The sequence below is a fragment of the Phaseolus vulgaris genome, chromosome 10 (genome assembly GCF_000499845.2).
Source record: "Phaseolus vulgaris cultivar G19833 chromosome 10, P. vulgaris v2.0, whole genome shotgun sequence".
NCBI classification, from domain to species: Eukaryota; Viridiplantae; Streptophyta; class Magnoliopsida; order Fabales; family Fabaceae; genus Phaseolus; species Phaseolus vulgaris.
In genome coordinates this window covers 41,593,974-41,613,354 of record NC_023750.2, presented here as the reverse complement: position 1 = coordinate 41,613,354, position 19,381 = coordinate 41,593,974, and the positions used below count along the sequence as shown (strand labels likewise).

At 29.6% G+C, this 19,381-nt stretch overlaps 1 protein-coding gene across 2 annotated transcripts in view; it reads left to right on the top strand.

Moving 5' to 3' along the window:
* LOC137819769 (midasin) overlaps nt 1-8,989 on the top strand; it is a 38,816-nt gene extending 29,827 nt beyond the window's left edge. For both annotated transcript variants that reach the window (XM_068623748.1, XM_068623747.1), the window contains exons 58-77: nt 1,069-1,130; nt 1,233-1,346; nt 1,552-1,620; nt 1,711-1,867; nt 2,746-2,903; nt 2,982-3,085; nt 3,205-3,431; nt 3,542-3,784; nt 3,947-4,168; nt 4,258-4,416; nt 4,499-4,723; nt 4,805-5,110; nt 5,189-5,332; nt 5,466-5,672; nt 5,759-7,456; nt 7,563-7,844; nt 7,974-8,153; nt 8,258-8,356; nt 8,444-8,569; nt 8,670-8,989. In XM_068623748.1, the coding sequence (XP_068479849.1) occupies nt 1,069-1,130; nt 1,233-1,346; nt 1,552-1,620; nt 1,711-1,867; nt 2,746-2,903; nt 2,982-3,085; nt 3,205-3,431; nt 3,542-3,784; nt 3,947-4,168; nt 4,258-4,416; nt 4,499-4,723; nt 4,805-5,110; nt 5,189-5,332; nt 5,466-5,672; nt 5,759-7,456; nt 7,563-7,844; nt 7,974-8,153; nt 8,258-8,356; nt 8,444-8,569; nt 8,670-8,702 (4,815 nt within the window). In that variant the 3' untranslated portion in view covers nt 8,703-8,989. The remainder of the gene's footprint in view (nt 1-1,068; nt 1,131-1,232; nt 1,347-1,551; nt 1,621-1,710; nt 1,868-2,745; nt 2,904-2,981; nt 3,086-3,204; nt 3,432-3,541; nt 3,785-3,946; nt 4,169-4,257; nt 4,417-4,498; nt 4,724-4,804; nt 5,111-5,188; nt 5,333-5,465; nt 5,673-5,758; nt 7,457-7,562; nt 7,845-7,973; nt 8,154-8,257; nt 8,357-8,443; nt 8,570-8,669) is intronic.
* Nucleotides 8,990-19,381: the final 10,392 nt, after the last annotated feature.

Here is a 19,381-nt window from a genome sequence, read left to right as displayed (position 1 = left end):
TTTAGTTTTTTGTGTGTGCCTTGGTTTCTAAAAGCTTCTTTCATCACCCTTCCTTTACATGTTAGTTGGCAATGCCTGCCATGTGCTTTTACACAAATTGATTTTCCTTCTTAAAGCCAGGCAGTTATCAGTAGGACCCCTGTGGAGTGGAGTGGTGCAACGTGGTCTCAGGCTGTTAGCAATAGGATGTTGTGTTTTGCTGTTGGTGGACTCATGATGATGATTTTGTGCTACCATTGTGGATAATTATATCTTTTGTGATTGCTCCTCTTCTAGGAAAAATTCCTTTTTGTCACTCTTGTGTCATTGAACCCCTGTGGAGTGGAGTGGTGCAACATGGCCTCAGGGTGTTAGCAATAGGATGTCGTGGTTTGCTGTTGGTGGACTCATGATGATGATTTTGTGCTACCATTGTGGATAATTACATGTTTTGTGATTGCTCCTCTTCTAGGAAAAATCCCTTTTTGTCACTCTTGTGTCATCGAACCTTTTTTGTGTGTTTCTGTTTGTATTTCTGCTCATTTACATCACTTTTGGGTTTCTGATTGGAGTGAAAATACTCAAATTCTCATGTCTTGTTTGAGTGCTCGCGGCCTTTTGATGCTGTTATCTTTCTTGCTTCATTGAGGTCTTTATTCCCCCTCTCTTTGTTCTGAATCTGAGATTCATAATTATTTGTTTAGGCTTTTACTTTTTATTGTCAGTTGTGAATTTGTCTAAATATGTATAAATAATTTAATATTTTATTTATCTTGTATCTAAACCTTCTGTGTTTTGGCGATTCAACTATCTGCTATGCTGCTACAGTGTTTTTAGGGTTTGCCACTCCATGCGCAACACATCTTCTTGATTACATTGACTCAAAGTCCATCATTATGCTCTTGATTGTCTTATCTCTTTTCAGTAACTCTTTTAATAAAAGCAAAGGATCTACTTCTCGCATCCTTTTAATTTTGTTTATGGGATGTTGGTCACTTGTATATATTTGGGAAATAGGCTTTTTTTTTATCTTAATACTTTTTGTTCAATATAAGACTATCACTTATTTGTTTCTTGATTTTGTTGCAGTTGTGGCTTCCTCTGTACTCTGTGCTTCTACCCAGCTCTATTGATATATCCATTATCCAAAGGCACGTTACTAGATTAAATTCAGTTCGTTTGCAGTTTCATCATTTAGATTTTTTGACATTCTTTTGTGGAGTTTGTTTTATTTTTGCTTTTGTATTTTGCAGCCTTGAGGACTTCATACATACGTCCAGTATTGGGGAATTCAAGAAACGTCTTCAGCTTCTCTTTGCATTCCTTGGTCAAAATCATATCAGTGCATGTTTGAAAATTAATTCCAGGTATAATTTGTTTCTCTTGAAGTTATGTTTTCTTGAAAAATAAACAGAAAAAAAAAGGTCACGTAAGCTAGTAGAAAATACAGTGTTTTTTTTTTCTTTTGACACATCATATCTTGATGTGAATCTATAGCATTAAATGTAGAATATATGCCAGTTTATTTTAATATTAAGTCTGAAGTCTGTTCCTCATTATTAAACACTGCAGTTCTTGTCAGTTGGAACAGTCAACATTCTTGTACAATATTTTTGGATTTTATGTGCAGTTCTTACCAATGTAAGTTGCTTTTACTTATTGTTTCTTCAATTTATTGTCTTTTTTTCCCCTGCCTTAATGTCTATTGGTGAATTATGCAACTGGCTGCAGAGTATTGAAGTACATTGATGCTAGTAGGAAAGAGATTGGTATAGAACTAAGTAAACTAGTGAAACTATGTCGGTGGGAGCATGGCAAGAGTTATTTAGCAATGGAAAGCATGAAAAAGAGTCGGCAGAAGCTTAGAAAGCTTGTACAAAAATATACTGTAAGTTTCAGGCTGTCTATTTGATTATGCAAAAGCAAATTTTGTTTCCCGTTTTTCAATAATTCATCTTGTGTTAATTTTATTCATGAATTATTGCCACCAAAAAAATAATCAAGTTAGCGTATTTCAACATTCATAATTGCTGCACAAAATTTATTGGCTTCTTTCTAGGGCTTTGATTTCCTCTCAGTTGTAGTTGAGCATTTTAGTAAATTTTGTTATTGTAATTGGATGGATTAAATGTTCTTGCTGATCACTGATTGACCTCAGGATGTACTGGTATATTCTTATAATATGTACTGTCATTGTTGGATGTCAACTGTAGATATTTATTTCCAACTACTTTGCCCTTGCTTGGTACATGCATCATTATCTTTGAAAAATAGTAAGGCTATGTGGTTCAGGAACTGTACATAATGTCCTTTGTGATGGGTTATGGGTTTGAGTATATTGACTCTGCAGGGGTATATACAGGGGCATGAAAGGACACTTTCGAGTTATAATCATTAACCTTTTCTCCTATTGTTTCTTTTATGTAGTTTCCTTGCTGTAATGATCTTATGTTAATACAATGTTGTACTATTTGAAACCAAATTAAAACAAATTATTTATTTGGGCCTTTGGTTAATCTTCCAACATCTACAAATTTATTATGAATATAAAGTTGTAGAAGATTTATGAATCTAACGGGGGTAGGCACTTACAATTGATTTTCCTCATTGCAATTTTTTTCTTCCCTGTCTTCCATTTGGGCGAACTTTTAGTTTTCTTGCCTTGCTATCCAGCACCTTGATTTGTTCTCTTTTTATTCACTAAAATTTGTAAATGCTTCTTGAAGTATGATATTCATATTTTGCTCTCTTTTCTTGTTGGTGAAGGACATCTTGCAAGAACCCATGTCTATTTTCCTTAACCAGGAATCTGCACAAAGAGGACCAAAAGCACAATCTATTCATAATCATAAGCTCAATTATGATGTTACGAGCAAGGGTTTGGTTGATGGTTCTTTTGATTTGACATTGTTCAGTGAAAACAGGTTATATTCGACGGAGTATACAGTATTACTTAATAGTTTTCAATTTGAGTTGTTTTAACAGTGTTTTTCTTGATGTAGGTTCATGTGGTTTGACAACTTTGACAAGGGATTAGACAGTGCTTTGCAGAACTTGTTACTTAAGAAAACATCAGTATTGGATATTATTCCCTTACATCAGAAAGGTGTTGAACGCTCCTCCTGCTGCCCTTGTTTTCTTGTCCTTGTCCTTTTTATGTTCCTTGTTTTTTTTGTCTCGTTGTTTTCTTGTTCCAGAAATATTGAAACTTAGTAATCTGTGCAGAAATTCAAAGCATACTTAGACCATGTGGTGATACCCAGCGTGCACTTTACATGAAGGGATGGAAAACTGTGTGGCATATGATTGAAAAAATATATATCACAGCAGTTGACTATGGTAATCTTTGGAAGGAAGAGAAAAAGGGTCAAGGGAAGAGAAGAGCTTTGTCTGAGCTTCTTAAGCTTTTAGAAAGCAATGGATTGTCTCGACACAAGTCAGCTTATACAGCAGTATGAAACTTGGCTGTTTATGTTCATGAATCTCCAGATTACTTAATAAAAATATCTAATAAAATCCCTTTTTCATTTCTTGCCTTTCTTTCATTTGAACAAATATACAGGGCCAGCATAAGACTTGGTGGTTCCTTCAACTTTCTGGGAACATATCGAATTTACTGCTAACAAATAGTAGATTACAGTGTGTAACCCCAGGAACTCCTGAAGTTGAAAATAAGAGTAGTGCAGAAGAAAGTTTGCTTATTGAGTGGAAAACTGCCATTGATTATTACTACAGGAGTGTTGTGTCTGTGCTGCTTATGCAGCAGATATGCCTCAATCCGCACAAAGATATTACTCTTGAGCAGGTGAAATGACTTGTTCAAATTATTGGTAGTCATATTTAATATATGAATTTTTCATCTTTGCTGCATTGCTTTTGTTATCGTTTCAGTGATAGGAAGCTACTATCAGACTTGCCCACGTGTTTCTTTGACTTCTGAATCATATAATTGCTTTGGTTTCTGTAGGTTGACAGTTCTAGTTCTTTCCTCAATCAACTCATTCAGATACAACAGAAGCAAATAACTGCTGCCAGTGCATTTGACACGCAATTGAAATGCTTTAGAGAACGTGTTTCTACTCTGGGGAAATTGTTTTCATTTTCCTCCTCCACCGATAACAAAATAAATTTTATCTGTTCTATTATTCCAAAACAGTATGCTACTTCTAAGTGCATGTGGCAACAGAAAGTAAGCATTGTTATTAAAATTTTATTTGGAGATCTGTTTTTGGTAGTGTTTTAAGTTTTTGTATGAATTCATTTTTCATGATCGTGCAGCAATTGTTTGATACTCTGTATGCTACATCACAAGAAGAATTGCTTTTACTGAGAATATTAGAAAGCAGCCATTTAAACACTTGCAATAGAGCCAGACCTTTAGTCAGTCGGATGATTGCTTTCATTGAAGAATTTTTACCGTTGTTCTGTAAATCGAAGGTGCATATATTGGTTTTTGGTTGTAAATTTCTTTAAATTTTCAGTAGTACGTACTCTCTTCTGATTCATGAAAACATGACAGGAATCATTGGATTTTTACCTAATTGGGAGGACCAAAGCTGTGACTGCAATGACTTCTTCCTCTAATCGTTGCATTGTTACTCTAGAAATGGAGCAGCTGGTTTCTGAAAACTTCAAGACCATTAGGGATTTTAAGGATCATTTTCTTGAACTACAGGAGCAAGATTTGGATAGGAGCACAGTTAGAGAAGTTCTGATTCAACATTTCCTAGAAATAACTAACAAGGTACTTTGTATTTTGACTTATCCTTGTAAAACCTAGTATTTTAAAATAGGAAATTGGGGTTTAAAAAGATTTTTTCTTCAGGCAAAATTAATCGAGGATGAGTTTACGACAGTAAAACATGGAAACTTCGATGAAGTAGATCTATCTGGAGATATATTTTGTGAAAGAAACTCTGTGGAGCGTAATGCCAGGTTCAATGAAGCCCTTATGTCTACATATCAGCATCTTGCATCTGTATTGCAGAGTTTATGTTTGCCAAGCAATATTCCTATGGCTGACGAGTCCATGGAAAAAATTGTTTCATGGGAATCAATATTTGAGTCATTTGTTACAAATCTTAGCTTGGACACATTATGTGAGAATCTTTTCAAAGTTGTTTCTTTTGGGGTAAGTTTTGTTTCTTTGCATGCTTTCTTAGTACTTTTTGTTGCTGTATAACTAATTGACGATACCTTTGCTCTATAGGAGATGTTAGTGAATTGTTGTGATGATAAAATCAGCAGTTATTCTTTTGTCGGAGACCATTTTAAAAGTCTACATATGTTCATGGATCAATTACTAAACTTCGGTGATGAACTCATGAAAAATTTCTTAGCCATGCACAGATCAGTAAGCTTAATACTCTCCACATTTTGTGTATAAGCTTATTTTTTCTATGATGTACTGTATATCAATTGACATCTTTTATTTAATATCATTTTTTATATTAAGTTGGATGATTTAGTTGTATGTCACTTTGCAGGTATCAGTAACAACTCATGTTATTGCAAATATTTTAGCTTCTTTATTTTCAAAAGGTTTTGGAATATCTCCTGAAGACCAGGAGGAAGATGGAACCCATGATACCACTGGAGATTCAAGTGGTACAGGCATGGGAGAGGGTGTCGGATTAAAGGATGTCAGTGATCAGATTGCTGATGAAGATCAGTTGCTGGGAACACGGGAACAGGTTAGCTTCTTCTCAGATTTTGCTGATTTGGTAAGATTCTTCTCAGATTTCTGATTTTTATATAATGTACTTGCTCAATACTGCAGCAAAACGAAAAGCAAGACGATAAAGTGCCAAGTAGCAATAATACAGGAATTGAGATGGAGGAGGATTTTCAAGCTGATGCATTGAGCCTTAGTGAAGACTCTGGAGAAGATGATGATATTGATGATGAGGATGGGGAGCTTGAGTCTGAAATGGGACCCACCGGACCAGACAGTGAAGCAGTGGGTGAGAAAGTTTGTGATAAGAATGAAGATGAAACTCCCAATGATACAAGAGAAAAGTATGAATCTGGACCTTCGGTTAAGGATAAAGATGAAGGCAACCAAGAGTTACGAGCCAAGGATGACTCTACAGCCAATGAGCCTGGGGATGGTAATTGTGACGAAGGTGGTGCTCAGGATGATGAAAGTGTAATTCCAGATGATGTAGGCGATGGAGAGAAAGAAGATGAAGTGACAATGGACAAAGAAGCAGCATATTCAGATCCTACTGGGTTGAAGCCTGAGGAGTTGGATCAAACCTCTGACATGGATTTGGATTTAAATGAAGATGCAGATCTCATGGAAGATGTAGAACCTGATGAGCGAGATAAGATAGCTGAGAATGGAAAGGAAGAGAAGCAGGATGAAGAGACTTGCACCCCTGATGAAGTTATGGAAGAGGCTCATACTGAAGTTGATGTGAACTCCGAAATGGATGGTCAAGGTCAACAGAATGCAGACATGCATTTAACAGAACCAAAAAATGATGCATCTAAACCTTCGGGGTCGATTAACGAGCAAGTTTCCCCTGCTGAATTAGCATCACAGTCCAAAGTTGACTGGCAGACATCTGGTTCTGAAAATTTTGCGGCAGAGTCAAATTTGTCTAATAGTCATAATGACTTTGACTCTACTCTGTTGGGAGGTGTGCCTTCGAGTAGTATGTCTGAGATGGATTTTAAGATGTCTGACTCGTCAAATGGTGGGGGATTTGGTGAAAATCAACCTAAATCTCGTGATAATCCCCAGAGTGAGCGTTCGTTTATTCAAGAGAAACATACTAATCCTCATCGGAGTAGAGGTGATGCACTTGATTATCAGAAAGAAAGAATTAATGTATCTGGTGATCTTCAGGAAGATAACAGTGAGAAACACGGTGAGATGGAAGATGACAATGCTGATGAGTATGGCTATGTTTCTGAATTTGAAAAGGGAACAGCTCAGGCTTTGGGGCCTGCAACACTGGACCAAGTTGATAGAAACTTTGATGGGGATCAGCTTGATAAAGAACGTCCTGCTGGAGAAGATTTGAAGTTACAGTTTGAAAAGGAAAAATCAGAAATGATTTCTGTAAGTAATTCATCGTCAATCACCATAAATGAAAAAAGGGAGCAAGTGAATCCGTCAGTCATGGAAACATTGCGGGATGATGGATCAGCGCGTCCTCTTGCTAGTATAAATATTGATCTTGAAAATCGTTTGGAAGATTTGGTTTCTTTCAGGAGTTCATTCATAAGAGAGAGCACAGATCTAAGCCATCTTTCTCTGCACGACAAAGACTTGGGTAAAGGCCAAGAACCTTGTGATGTACCTGATCATGTGAAAGATAGTGCTACTGCTCTCTGGAGTAGATTGGAACTTGGCACAACAAAATTGTCCATTGAGTTGGCTGAGCAATTGCGCCTTGTAATGGAGCCCACATTGGCCAGCAAGCTCCAAGGGGATTATAGAACTGGAAAAAGAATAAATATGAAAAAGGTAGATAATTTATTCTTACAAATAGTAATAGACCTCATAAAAGTTTTAAACATTTATTGACAATATTTTTGTGCTTAACTTGCCATCTTTTTCTTTAAAAATCCAGGTAATTCCTTATATAGCAAGTGATTATAATAAAGATAGAATATGGCTGAGGCGAACCAGACCCAACAAACGTGATTACCAAGTTGTTATAGCTGTTGATGATTCACATAGTATGTCAGAGAATGGCTGTGGTGATGTTGCTATTGAAGCTTTGGTTACTGTATGTCGTGCTGTTTCTCAATTGGAAATGGGCAGCTTGGCTGTTGCCAGTTTTGGAACAAAAGGAAACATAAAGTTATTGCACGACTTTGACAGGCCCTTTAGTGGAGAGGCTGGTGTTAAGGTTAGCAGGATAACAACTTAACTTATAATTTGTTTCTTTTAATTAAAACCATTGTGCATGTGTGGAATATGCTTGTCAAAAATATCTAAGTCTAATCTGGGTCTAACTGTTTGTTTGGATTTGGAGCAGATGATATCCAATTTGACATTCGAGCAAGAGAATACTATTGCTGATGAGCCAGTTGTTGATCTATTGAAGTTCCTGACTAACAAACTAGATACTGCAGTTGTAAAAGCACGACTTCCATCTGGACATAACCCACTACAGCAACTAGTTTTGATAATTGCAGATGGTCGGTTTCATGAAAAGGTACTTGATAAAAAAACTGCTTTTATACTCTCTTTTTTCCTATTTAACTGTAGTCTTAACTAGTGACCTCCTTGTTCACTCATTTTCAACTTTAATATTTCCAGGAGAATTTAAAACGGTGTGTTAGAGATGTATCAACTGGTAATCGAATGGTTGCTTTCTTACTTCTTGATAATACTCAGGAGTCAATTATGGATCTTAAGGTATTTGCTCTATTATGCTTAAATGTTCTTTAACTGAGAGTATTATAGGAAACATTTTCTCACTTTTCATGACGTTCTGTACTACAGGAAGCTTCTTTTGAGGGTGGGAAGATGAAATTTTCTAGGTACATGGATTCGTTTCCCTTTCCCTACTACATTGTTCTGAGGAACATTGAGGCACTGCCTAGGACTCTTGCAAACCTATTGAGACAGGTTAGTCTGAGCTTCTTCCCCCTTTCTTTGAGGCAGAAATATAAATAAATGAAGATTCTGGTTGAGGACAGTTATATTTATTTTGTTCTGCTTATTTCAGTGGATGGAGCTTATGCAACATTCAACTGGTTGAGGACTCTTATGGTGCAAGTTCCATTTTGGCGGAGAGGTTCTGCTCCCTATTTTGTACTTAGTAGTTTACAGAATTGTACATACAGTTCAGTGTTTAGATCCATCTTTGACTAGGAATATCTTGTTATTCTACCAATTCTTTGTTTGTATATAGATCGTATAGTTCTCAATTTAAAGTACAGATGTTGCATCTTTCATTTTTTCAGCAAGTGTCTACAAGATGATGATGATCTTGAATCCTGTCAAATTCATTTTTAGACAAATACAAGCTTAAAAGTTAGTGATTTATATGCTTAATCTTGTAAAAAATTCTTATAAAACTATTGAAGACTTGTTTCAATTTTAGAATCGATTTAAAAATGAGCGAAACACTTTTTGGTCAAAATGGTCTATAAAATTAATAAAATGGTAAAAATGTATATTATATGCCAAGAAAAATGTAAATTATATACCTAATTAAAATTTCACAATTAGGTTGGACTACAGAGATACATGTAACTAAGTGATTTAGGTTCTCCAATTTTTAGGCTTTATGTATCATTTAGTTTTATGTTTTCGATTAAGATTTTTTATTTATATTTAGGGTTTCGTAGTAAGGATTTTATTATTATTATTAAATCTTTCTTGAACTATTCTATCATTTAAAAAAATAATTTTTCCTAAAATAAAATTATTGAAAAGTTATACATGATAAATTAATTTGATAAAATTAAAGTTTTATATGACAAGTATACAATATTTTCTGAAAATCGTTTTTCACTTGTATGATTTAAACATAATTATTTATTAATAAAATTATCTTAAATATGATTTCTTTAAAAATAGTTTATGCATAAAATTTACAAGGAATTCGGAGTGGACAAATACGATATGTTTTTTTTTTAATTTCAAAATTCGTAAATGTAATTAGCAATCTCTTTCAAATTGATTTGTACTTGTTGTATACTATTTGTCCAACTCTAAAATAAACATAATAATTTGCCTATTTATAAAAATACAAAATAAAATTAAATTATTTTGAAGAAGTAACCGGATGTGAAGTCATTTTGACCAAAATATCAAACGTGTATAATTTCATGTCATGGTTGTTTACAAAATTCAACTTATAATAACTGAAAAATGTATAAAAGTGTGACTTTTTGGGCTGTATTTTTGAAATAAATTTTAGGTTTATTTTGAAATTTGAAATGTTTGACACTTGAAAAAAACAAGGTAACTATTATTTTTGCAGTAGTTAATATCTCATCTGTTTTAAAATATATAACCATAATATGTTTGTTTTTGGTATATAATCTAAATATTACAACTGCACTTCATCTCTTTAATTTAGTAAGGCTGTTCTAGTCTAAAAGGACTATTTCCCAATAATAGTATAATTAACTAGCCGATAAAAAAATATTAATTAATTAATTTATAACGTTTTATTAATTTGAAATGAAGAGAGTAATTAACTTACAAGAATAGTAGCATATATACACTAAGAATTTTAGAAAGAGATATCGGAAGATTAGTTTTTCTTTTGTTAAAAAAATATTATAGTTTTTGTCAATAGTAATATTTTTAAAATTGTGACTCTTGTTGTGTTCTTGATGGTTTGGATGATATTTGGTGGTGTTTTCAGGTGAGTATCCATGCTCGTGCATGGATGTTTCGTGTTTGCCATAATTAATTTTTACCTTCTTTTCTGTTCATAATCGATGTTATGTGAGTCAAAGTCGATGTTGTGCTATTTTTACTTGGAAAATCGATGTTTGAAGTACCAACATTGATGTTGAACTATTTTTTTTAATAATCAATGTTTCAACATGCATAATAGATTTTGAACTAGTTTTTTTTCTTGAAAATCGATGTCCACCTAGGCATAATCGATCTTGATATATATATATATATATATATATATATATATATATATATATATATATTTTAAAAAAATCAATATTTTTGGATTAAAAACAATTATAATTCACAAATAAATAAATCAAACTAATTTTTCAACAATTTTTAAATACAAAGACAAATTTGTATACTTACATTTTATCAATATAAAAAATACATTTTCAATTACACCTATCACATCACTCACAAACTTTCATAACTTTTTCGTACACTTTCTACTTTATTTACTTTAATCCAAAAAATCTCACTTTCTTAGAGAGTCTTTCAAATAATCTTAAATCTACTTTCTCAAATAAATAATTTTGTCTATCATAGTGTAAGTGTCATATAACACCGTGTGTTGGGTTTAATAGTGTCAAAGGGTTTAATAGTGTCAAAGTTCAAGAGGGGGTGAATTGACCTTTTAAAAGTTCTCGCAGAATCACAGTATAAAGAAAATAAATCGATTTATTTGGAAATGAACATATTTATTTTGGCACTGTTCAGTGACCTTCAATTTTATAGGCAAGTGATAAAGGTTCAATTATTAGTTTGACAATCAATTGGGTAACCTATCATAATCAATTTATGGCTTTTAACAGATTATGTATTTCTTTTCAGAATCAAACAGTTTTCCCAGAAAGAACAATATGAAACAAGCCCAGAAAGAACATATTTATTATTAATTGAACCGATTTATTTCTTGACAGTTTAACAGCAGTAATTCGAGTGCAGAGATTAAGGGAGATTGAAAAGGCAATTATACTGGTTCACTCCAATGAGTTACATCCAGTCTTCACCTAATCCAAGGTGAAATTCACTAAATCACAATCCAAACAAACACAAACACCACTGCTCTTGAACCCTATCAAGAAGAGTTTACAACCACACTTTTACAAGAAATGAAATGTGAAATGAATACACCTGATAGAGGATGTAGAAATCTGCCTTAAACCAGTAGAACAGATTGCTTGAACAGTAGCAGCACCTCTCACCAAGCTTTGGAACTAAACAATAACAAACACACTTTTGATTTTCGAGATCTTTCAAGAACAAATGCTAATTCTTTGTAAATCCTTAATTCTCTGATGCAAAACTTGTTTTCTCAATTGTATGATCTGTGTTTAAACTCATAAACAAGTTTTCTTTTTATAACTGTTAAAAAAAGTACAGATTGAAAATAAAATGAACAAATTTATTTTCAAAAAGCAGTTAGAGAATTGTTATGTGAGGAGACTTAGTCAGCCATTCTGGTGCAAAAACTAAAAACCGTTTAAGATAGACATGGCACCAAAGTAAAAAAGAATCTATTCATTTACAGATGAACAGATTTATTTTTCAAAATGATAACAGACAAAGCTTAATTATTAGAACACAGTCGTTTTGAAAGGTAGAAGACTTAGTCAAAATACTTGATGCACAAAATCTAGTTTTCACAAGACTTAGCCAAAGCATCAGTTTAAAAAAGGATTTGTTTATTTAGAAAAGAATAGATTTATTTTTATGCAGTAAACTTGTTTTTTGTAAAACATGTGAAAAACAGTTTAAGAAATTTTGTGTTTGCTCTTATCACATGGTCAAGGGTTAAGAGGTGAGTTACCCAGCAAAAAGTATACTCTTAAACACCTTCTAAACACTACCTAAGACATACTTAAAGCAAAAGGAAAATATACATGAATTGTACATAAAAGTCTTCATCAAACACATGTCTTGAAGGGGCAGCAACCATCTTCAACACCGTGTTCTATAATTGTTTGTTAAGTTTAACAGTCCATCCATATTGAAAGATCAATTATTTTAAATATAACACACTTTTTTGTTTATTGTTTTAATTTAATGAAAAAATTATTTTATTTTAGTATCTGTGTACTTGATTATTCTCAACTTTATTTAAATTATTTTCTGAAATAAAGTAAGAGTTAAAATTTATTAGTCTGACAATAATAAAAAAACTAATTTAAGCATCATCTCCAATTAATATTATACTATTTCTTTTACAAATGTGTTGATTCAAATCCTAAAAATTTGAGTATTAATAAAGAGTTAGGTTATTAACATCTGACAATAAATCATTAGTCATATTAGAATAATACAATGCAAGGATAAATGCAAGGATAAATGCAAGGATAATGATTATTGTACACTAGCGTGTTTATGTAATGTTATGTTTTGAGTAGAGAGTGAATTTGAGATCATTTGAAGAAAAAATTGTAGAAAATGAGGTTGTTTGAATTAAAATAATAGAGTAGAAAATACAGAGAAAGTATACAAAAGTTTGTGAGTGATGTGATGAGTGCAATTAAAATTATATATTTTTTAATTAATAAAAATATAACATTATAAATTTATCTTGTATTTAAAAATTATTGAAAATTAAATTAAATTTATTTCTTTGTGAATTAAAATTGTTTTTAATTAAAACATTATTTTCGATAGTAAAAAATAAATTCGAAACAATTGCATGATGTTTGAAATTGTCAGGAGATAGTTATGATTGTAAATTGGAATGACTATTTAATGTCATATATTTAATAAATGTGAAATAAATAAAATTATTAAATTATTAAAAAATTTAAATAAATACAAATTTATATTATATAATGTCTTATTTAAATGAAAATTTGAAATATATAAAATATTCAAAAATTCTAAATAAATAAAAATTCTAAATTATGTAATATCATATTTAAATAAAAATATGAAATAAATTAAAATTTTAAATTATTGAAAATTTTAAATAAATATAAATTTTAAATTATTTAACGTCCTATTTGAATAAAAATTTGTAATGAATAAAATTTATAAATTATTAATAATTTTAAATAAATAAAAACCCTAAATTACTCAATGTACCACTTAAATAAAAATCATCAATAAATAAAATTTATAAGTTGGTAAAAAATCGAAAAAATATATAAATCCTAAATTTTAAATAAAAATCTAAAATAAATTAAATTCTTAAATTATTCAAAATTCTAAATAAATACTTTAATATCCTATTTAAATAAAAATATAAAATTTTTAAAATATTCAAAATTATAAATAAAAAATCTAAATTATTTAATGTTCTATTTTTAAATTATTCAAAATCCTAAATAAATACAAATCTAAATTATTTAACATCGTATTTAAAAAATCTAAAAAATCAACCCACAATCGATTATGGGTATCTAGAATCGATGTTTAGTGAAATAGTCATTGGTAATCGATGTTCCACATGTTCAAAGCACCACAACATCGATTATGAACACTCAACATCGATATTCACTGAAAAAAGCATGGACAATCGATGTTTCGTTGTTTCAAATGCATTTGAAACATCGATTTTGAATTGGAAATAAAAGGAAAACTGATGTTCACGATCAGTCATTTGTCTAAAAACGCAAAGGACATTTCAAAAAATACATATGTGTCACGTTGTCTTTTTCATGGTTTTTCTACACTTGAACGAGGAAGAAAAAAAAAACGCACTCATCTTTTCACGCTTGCAAATCAGCAAGAGAAATGGAAGCAAACACGAGTGTCACCCGTATTTTCCATATGCATGAACAGTAAAACTGCGGAAGCAAACACTACATAAGTATTTAATTTTTATTATATTAAAATATATATAATATAATATAATTACATTTAAAATATAAAATATTTATAAGATTTTAGGTACTTGTAATATAATTTATTTAAGAAAAATAATATAATTTAAAAAATATATTAGTAGTTTTATGAAAATAATATTAAGAAATTATGTAGTTGTTACGTTAAAAAATTAAATTATTATTTTAAAAAATAAAAAATATATTTATCTATTTATTTTATTAATAAATAAATAAATAAATTTTGTTATTAATAGAAAAATAATCGTCCAATTAAAAATTAATAATAAAAAATTACTAAATATTTATATAATATTATAAATATTTATTAAAAGATAAAATTATCAAATTAGAAAATAACACAAAAGAATTATCAAATAATATATCTCTTTATATAATGACACAATGATATATACGTCACAACACGTTACACATCCAATCTCACACCATCTTTACATTTCAGTTTTTCGAATAAAAAATAATTTTAAACATTAATATTGGAATAAGTGTGATGTGAAATGTTAGAAAGTGGAAAAAATGTACACTTCATGATAATGTGTAGGGACTTACAAAGTACAGACCACACAAATGAGAGGAAGATGTGTTCTCATAGGATTTTGAATTGGTACATATGCATGCAAAATTCTTTCATTCTCATAGGATTTTGAATTGGTATATGCATGAAAAATTCTTTCATTGTCATAGGATTTTGAATTGGTATATTTTCCTTTGTTCTACTGGTAAAAGGGAATTAAAAACTGTATAATTTTGGAGCAACGGCAAATTAATTCTTGTTTTTTATTGATTTTGTTGTTTTCAATGTCTTTGATTTTCATACGATTGTTGGTTTTTTTGATTTTTTTTATAAGAGTTAAGACATTTCTGAATTAAACTCTTGAAGTGTTATTTTTAATTTAATTTAATTTTTTACTGATGAAAAGTGTCATGTTTAGAGAAAAAAAAGAAAGAATACTTAGAGAAGAAGAAAAGGAAAAGGACAATGATATTTTTATATTTTAATTTTTTATATATATTCTATTTTCCAATTAATAATATTCTTATTTTACTTTAAAATTTTATTTTTATTTATTTTTATTAGTTAAATATAATATTTTATTATTAATAATAGTTGCGAAGTGAAAATGAAAGAAAGAAAACTGTTCAGACTTGTATTTTTCAAAGTTGTGACCACGGGATATACTAGAACTCAAAATGTGGAGACTTAAACAATTAAATATTTAAAATGTTTGACTGAATTTTAATATCACTAAATACTTAATTTGGTGTTTTCCTAAATTGAGTGGATGTATGGGAATTTAAAAGTGGGAAAAAAAATAGTATGTTTGGATTTTTCTGAGTGATGTAACTCTCATGAGAGAATTTTTTATTTTTTTAAATGTGTGAAATGTAGGTTTATAATTTTATTTTTGTATTTAAAAATATTTAAATAATGAGATATGAGATATTTTTGTATAATTTGAGTTAATTCAAATTTTGTAAATTCATTTTGGTACCGTTAGAATAAGTATTTTTTGAAAAAAAAAATACGAGTCATTTAACGTTGGAATATGAAAATTTATCATAAAAATAATATTATTTAAGCATATATAAATTTACCATTATATTAAAAATAAATTAAAAACTATAATTTATTTATTTGTGTATTTTAGTTATTTGTAATTAAAAAATTATTTTCAAAATTGTGTAGGAACTCACTTTGAAAAAAAAAATATAGATTATATAAATTTGTCAAAAAATTAAAAATTGTCAAAAAATAATTGTGTTTATATTAAATATTTTTTTTATATTTATAATTGTATCGACTCAACAACAACCACAAAACAAATCAAACAAAAGCAACTTTAGTGTAAGCTTACAAAACATAGGCATAATCAATTATGCTGGAAGATTAACGCTAAACATAATCGATTATGACTTTTAAAATAGTTGATAATCGATTATGACTAAGGTTAAAAGTACCAAACAATCGATTTTGCTTAAAAAATATAGGACATGATCGATTATCTTGCATGTGTTTTCTCATACATAATCGATTAAACATTTTTTTTAGTAGATAATCGATTATCTTGTTTGTGCTTTCTCATACATAATTGATTATCTACTAGAAATAAATAATTAATCGATTATAGCCTCGTTTATGGATCATCTGGTTCAAAGCTTCAATACAATGCTATCTTTGATCATAATGTACAAAACATCTCTTAAACACACCAAATTTTGAAATGGGAGTGAAGAAACCTCTCAAATGCTCTTAAGAGACTGGAGAATGGCACTCAAATGCTCTGAAGGCACAAACTCTCAGCAATAGAAATATGAAAGCATCAAATGGTGCACAACATCTTCACGGGCACAAGCTTTTTAAACCAAAAAAAATCAAAAAGCAGTTAATGATGCTTTATGTGGATTCCTTTCCTTCTACATGGATTCCTTCATGGCAGTGTCTCATTGCATTAGTTTTCACATGCACACAATGGCAAAAATGAATGGTACTTGCAATAGGCAAAAACAATGAAGTAAAAACCAAATATGGTACATGACTTTAATTGTATTTCTTCGAGTTTCTTTGTAGTTGAAAGAAGATGCAGAAACCTCAATGACTTGCTCTTCCGTCCTCACACATATGAATACAATTTTCAATTTTTTATTTTGTATGTGGCTAATATAGGTGTGAACTTAATAAGTGTGAGACATAAGTAATAAAATAAACTTAAATAAAAAAAAGGATAATTAAACAATAAGTTTTGTTTTTTTTTTTGTATTTTAAAGAATTACTAATGCAAACTTAAAAATAATGTGTTTGTCTTTTCTCTCTATGAAATTGTTCAATTTGAAAATATGGCATAAAATTTATACTTGAAGAAAAAAGTTCTTTACTTTTGTAGAACATAAAGAGAAAAAAAGAAAAAAAAATGAGAGAAATATTTTTATTCAAATTTTTTGTTTAGAGATATTTTTATTGTTTTGGGTTATGTAATAAAAATGGTGTATTTCTTAGAGACAATGTAATAGTGAAGATTAAAGTTAGGAGTTAAGGTCATTTAATTCTATGTTGGTAATGGTGGAGGAGGAAGAGTTCTCAGGATTTTTTTTATTTTTTTTATGATGTATATTGGAGTATAAAGCTTTTCTTTATCTTAAGGTTATTGGATACAATCATCCCACAATCACCAATGTCACACACAATGAAGTTCACTTTCTAATACATTTAATAATAATGATGAAAGTTCACTTTCTAATACATTTAATAATGATTTTTTTATATTCAGTTAAAAAATTTGTTTTTTTAATAATATGACATGTGTTAGATCTTCTTTAATGATAATATCCTCACATGAGGTCACAACCTCTTTTTTTCATCTTATTCAAATATTTATTTCCTGCTCATCCAATATATTTATCATTTTTACAATAACATAATTCTCAACATATATTTCAATACTATTTATGCATTATTATCAATTCACATATTACCTTCACAAAGGTTCAACTATTAATATACATGCCTAACTTTGTATACATAAATTATATAAGCACGTTAAAGACCTACCACACAAGAGGTAGAACGAAGCCCTAAACAAAGAAATAAGAAGACCAACTTATTATACAAAATCTCACAACTTTTTTCAATTTTGCTTGAAATCATTATTATCTATATTTGATAATATTTTATATTTGTTTCACTAAGCAAGAAAACCTTCTTCAACTATTTTTTAATTTTCTCATAATTTTAATTTATTAATCAAATTTCTTAAATAAACATAATTTAAAAAATAATAATGTGATTATCAAATGAAAAAAAATACAAGACTTAAAAGGTCATCCAAGCTCCACATGGATAGGTATGGAAGATGGGTTAGTGTAGTATTAAAAGGTTTGAAGTAAAGATAATAAGAGAATAGTAAATAATGGTGTGATTATTGATGATGTTGGATGCAATGGAAATATTTAAATGAGTTGGAGATCACATTAATTATCAATAATATATAACTAGAAATATACACATAAATTTATTGTTTTAAAATTCTGAATTAAAAGAATACTTCGGTTTTTTGAGTTTAGAGTTTAGGACTTAAACTTTACACCTTATACATATGATTGTTTTAAAACAATCATATATTAATTATTTCATTTATTCCTAATACATATATGTTAACTATGTGGGTTGAATAATACTATGATATTATTAAGAACTTGTGAAATAAAAACTATTTTCTAATAATATCTTAATAAATTTATATTATTATTAATAATATAAGACCTCTTTGAAAAGTATTTTCTAAACAAACCTTTTAAGATAAAATAAATAGTATGTAAAAAAATTTCCATGTTAAAATTTAGAAATTTTTCCTTAAGTTCTTCATGAGCTATATATAAAAGTTACTTTTTATAAAATTCTCTAAATTTTTTTTATTTTATTTGTTTAAGTTATTTTTATTTTTTAAATGTTTGTAGAGTCAACATTTTGAATTTGTTAATCTGTATTGACCATATCCGTCTAACTCTTTAGGCTACAGGGTAAGGCGGGCTAGTTTGTCAGTCCGACCTCCTTTATTTTTTATACTTTTAAACAAGAATATCATGCTTTTTGAAACAAAATTGATGATTGTCAATTTTTTTATCATCAAAGAATATAAGAATACATAAAATAAAATGAGACACTTCAGGGATTAACCCTTATATAAAAATTACCATGATTAACCTGCTCAATACTTGACCTATATATAATCTTTAGGCTTTACAAACTACTCAATCAATTCTCAATAATGAAAAGAAATGGTAGGCCACATTAAAAGAAACATTAACTACCCTATCAGGTTACTTATAACTAATCTTTAAATAAAAAGAAGACAAAACACAATATACAACTTTATTTACATTAATATACATTATTTGATTCATTAAAATATTATTGATATTTACTTTGTTTTGTTAGGCATTAAACATTTTTTTTATCAGTAATAAACAATGAATAAATGTGAGTCATTTTAGGGGTGACCCAACCCTTATACAAAACACACGACCTTTAACCTTTTCCACAACACACACCCCGCCAACTCCTAAATTCTTAATTAAATATGGAAAGAATCGCTTACAACCCTCACTCTTACACCCAAACAAAACATCAAAACATCATCTTCATACAGACCAAAGGATCAACACACCAATCAGAGAAGGAAAAGATCGCATCCTG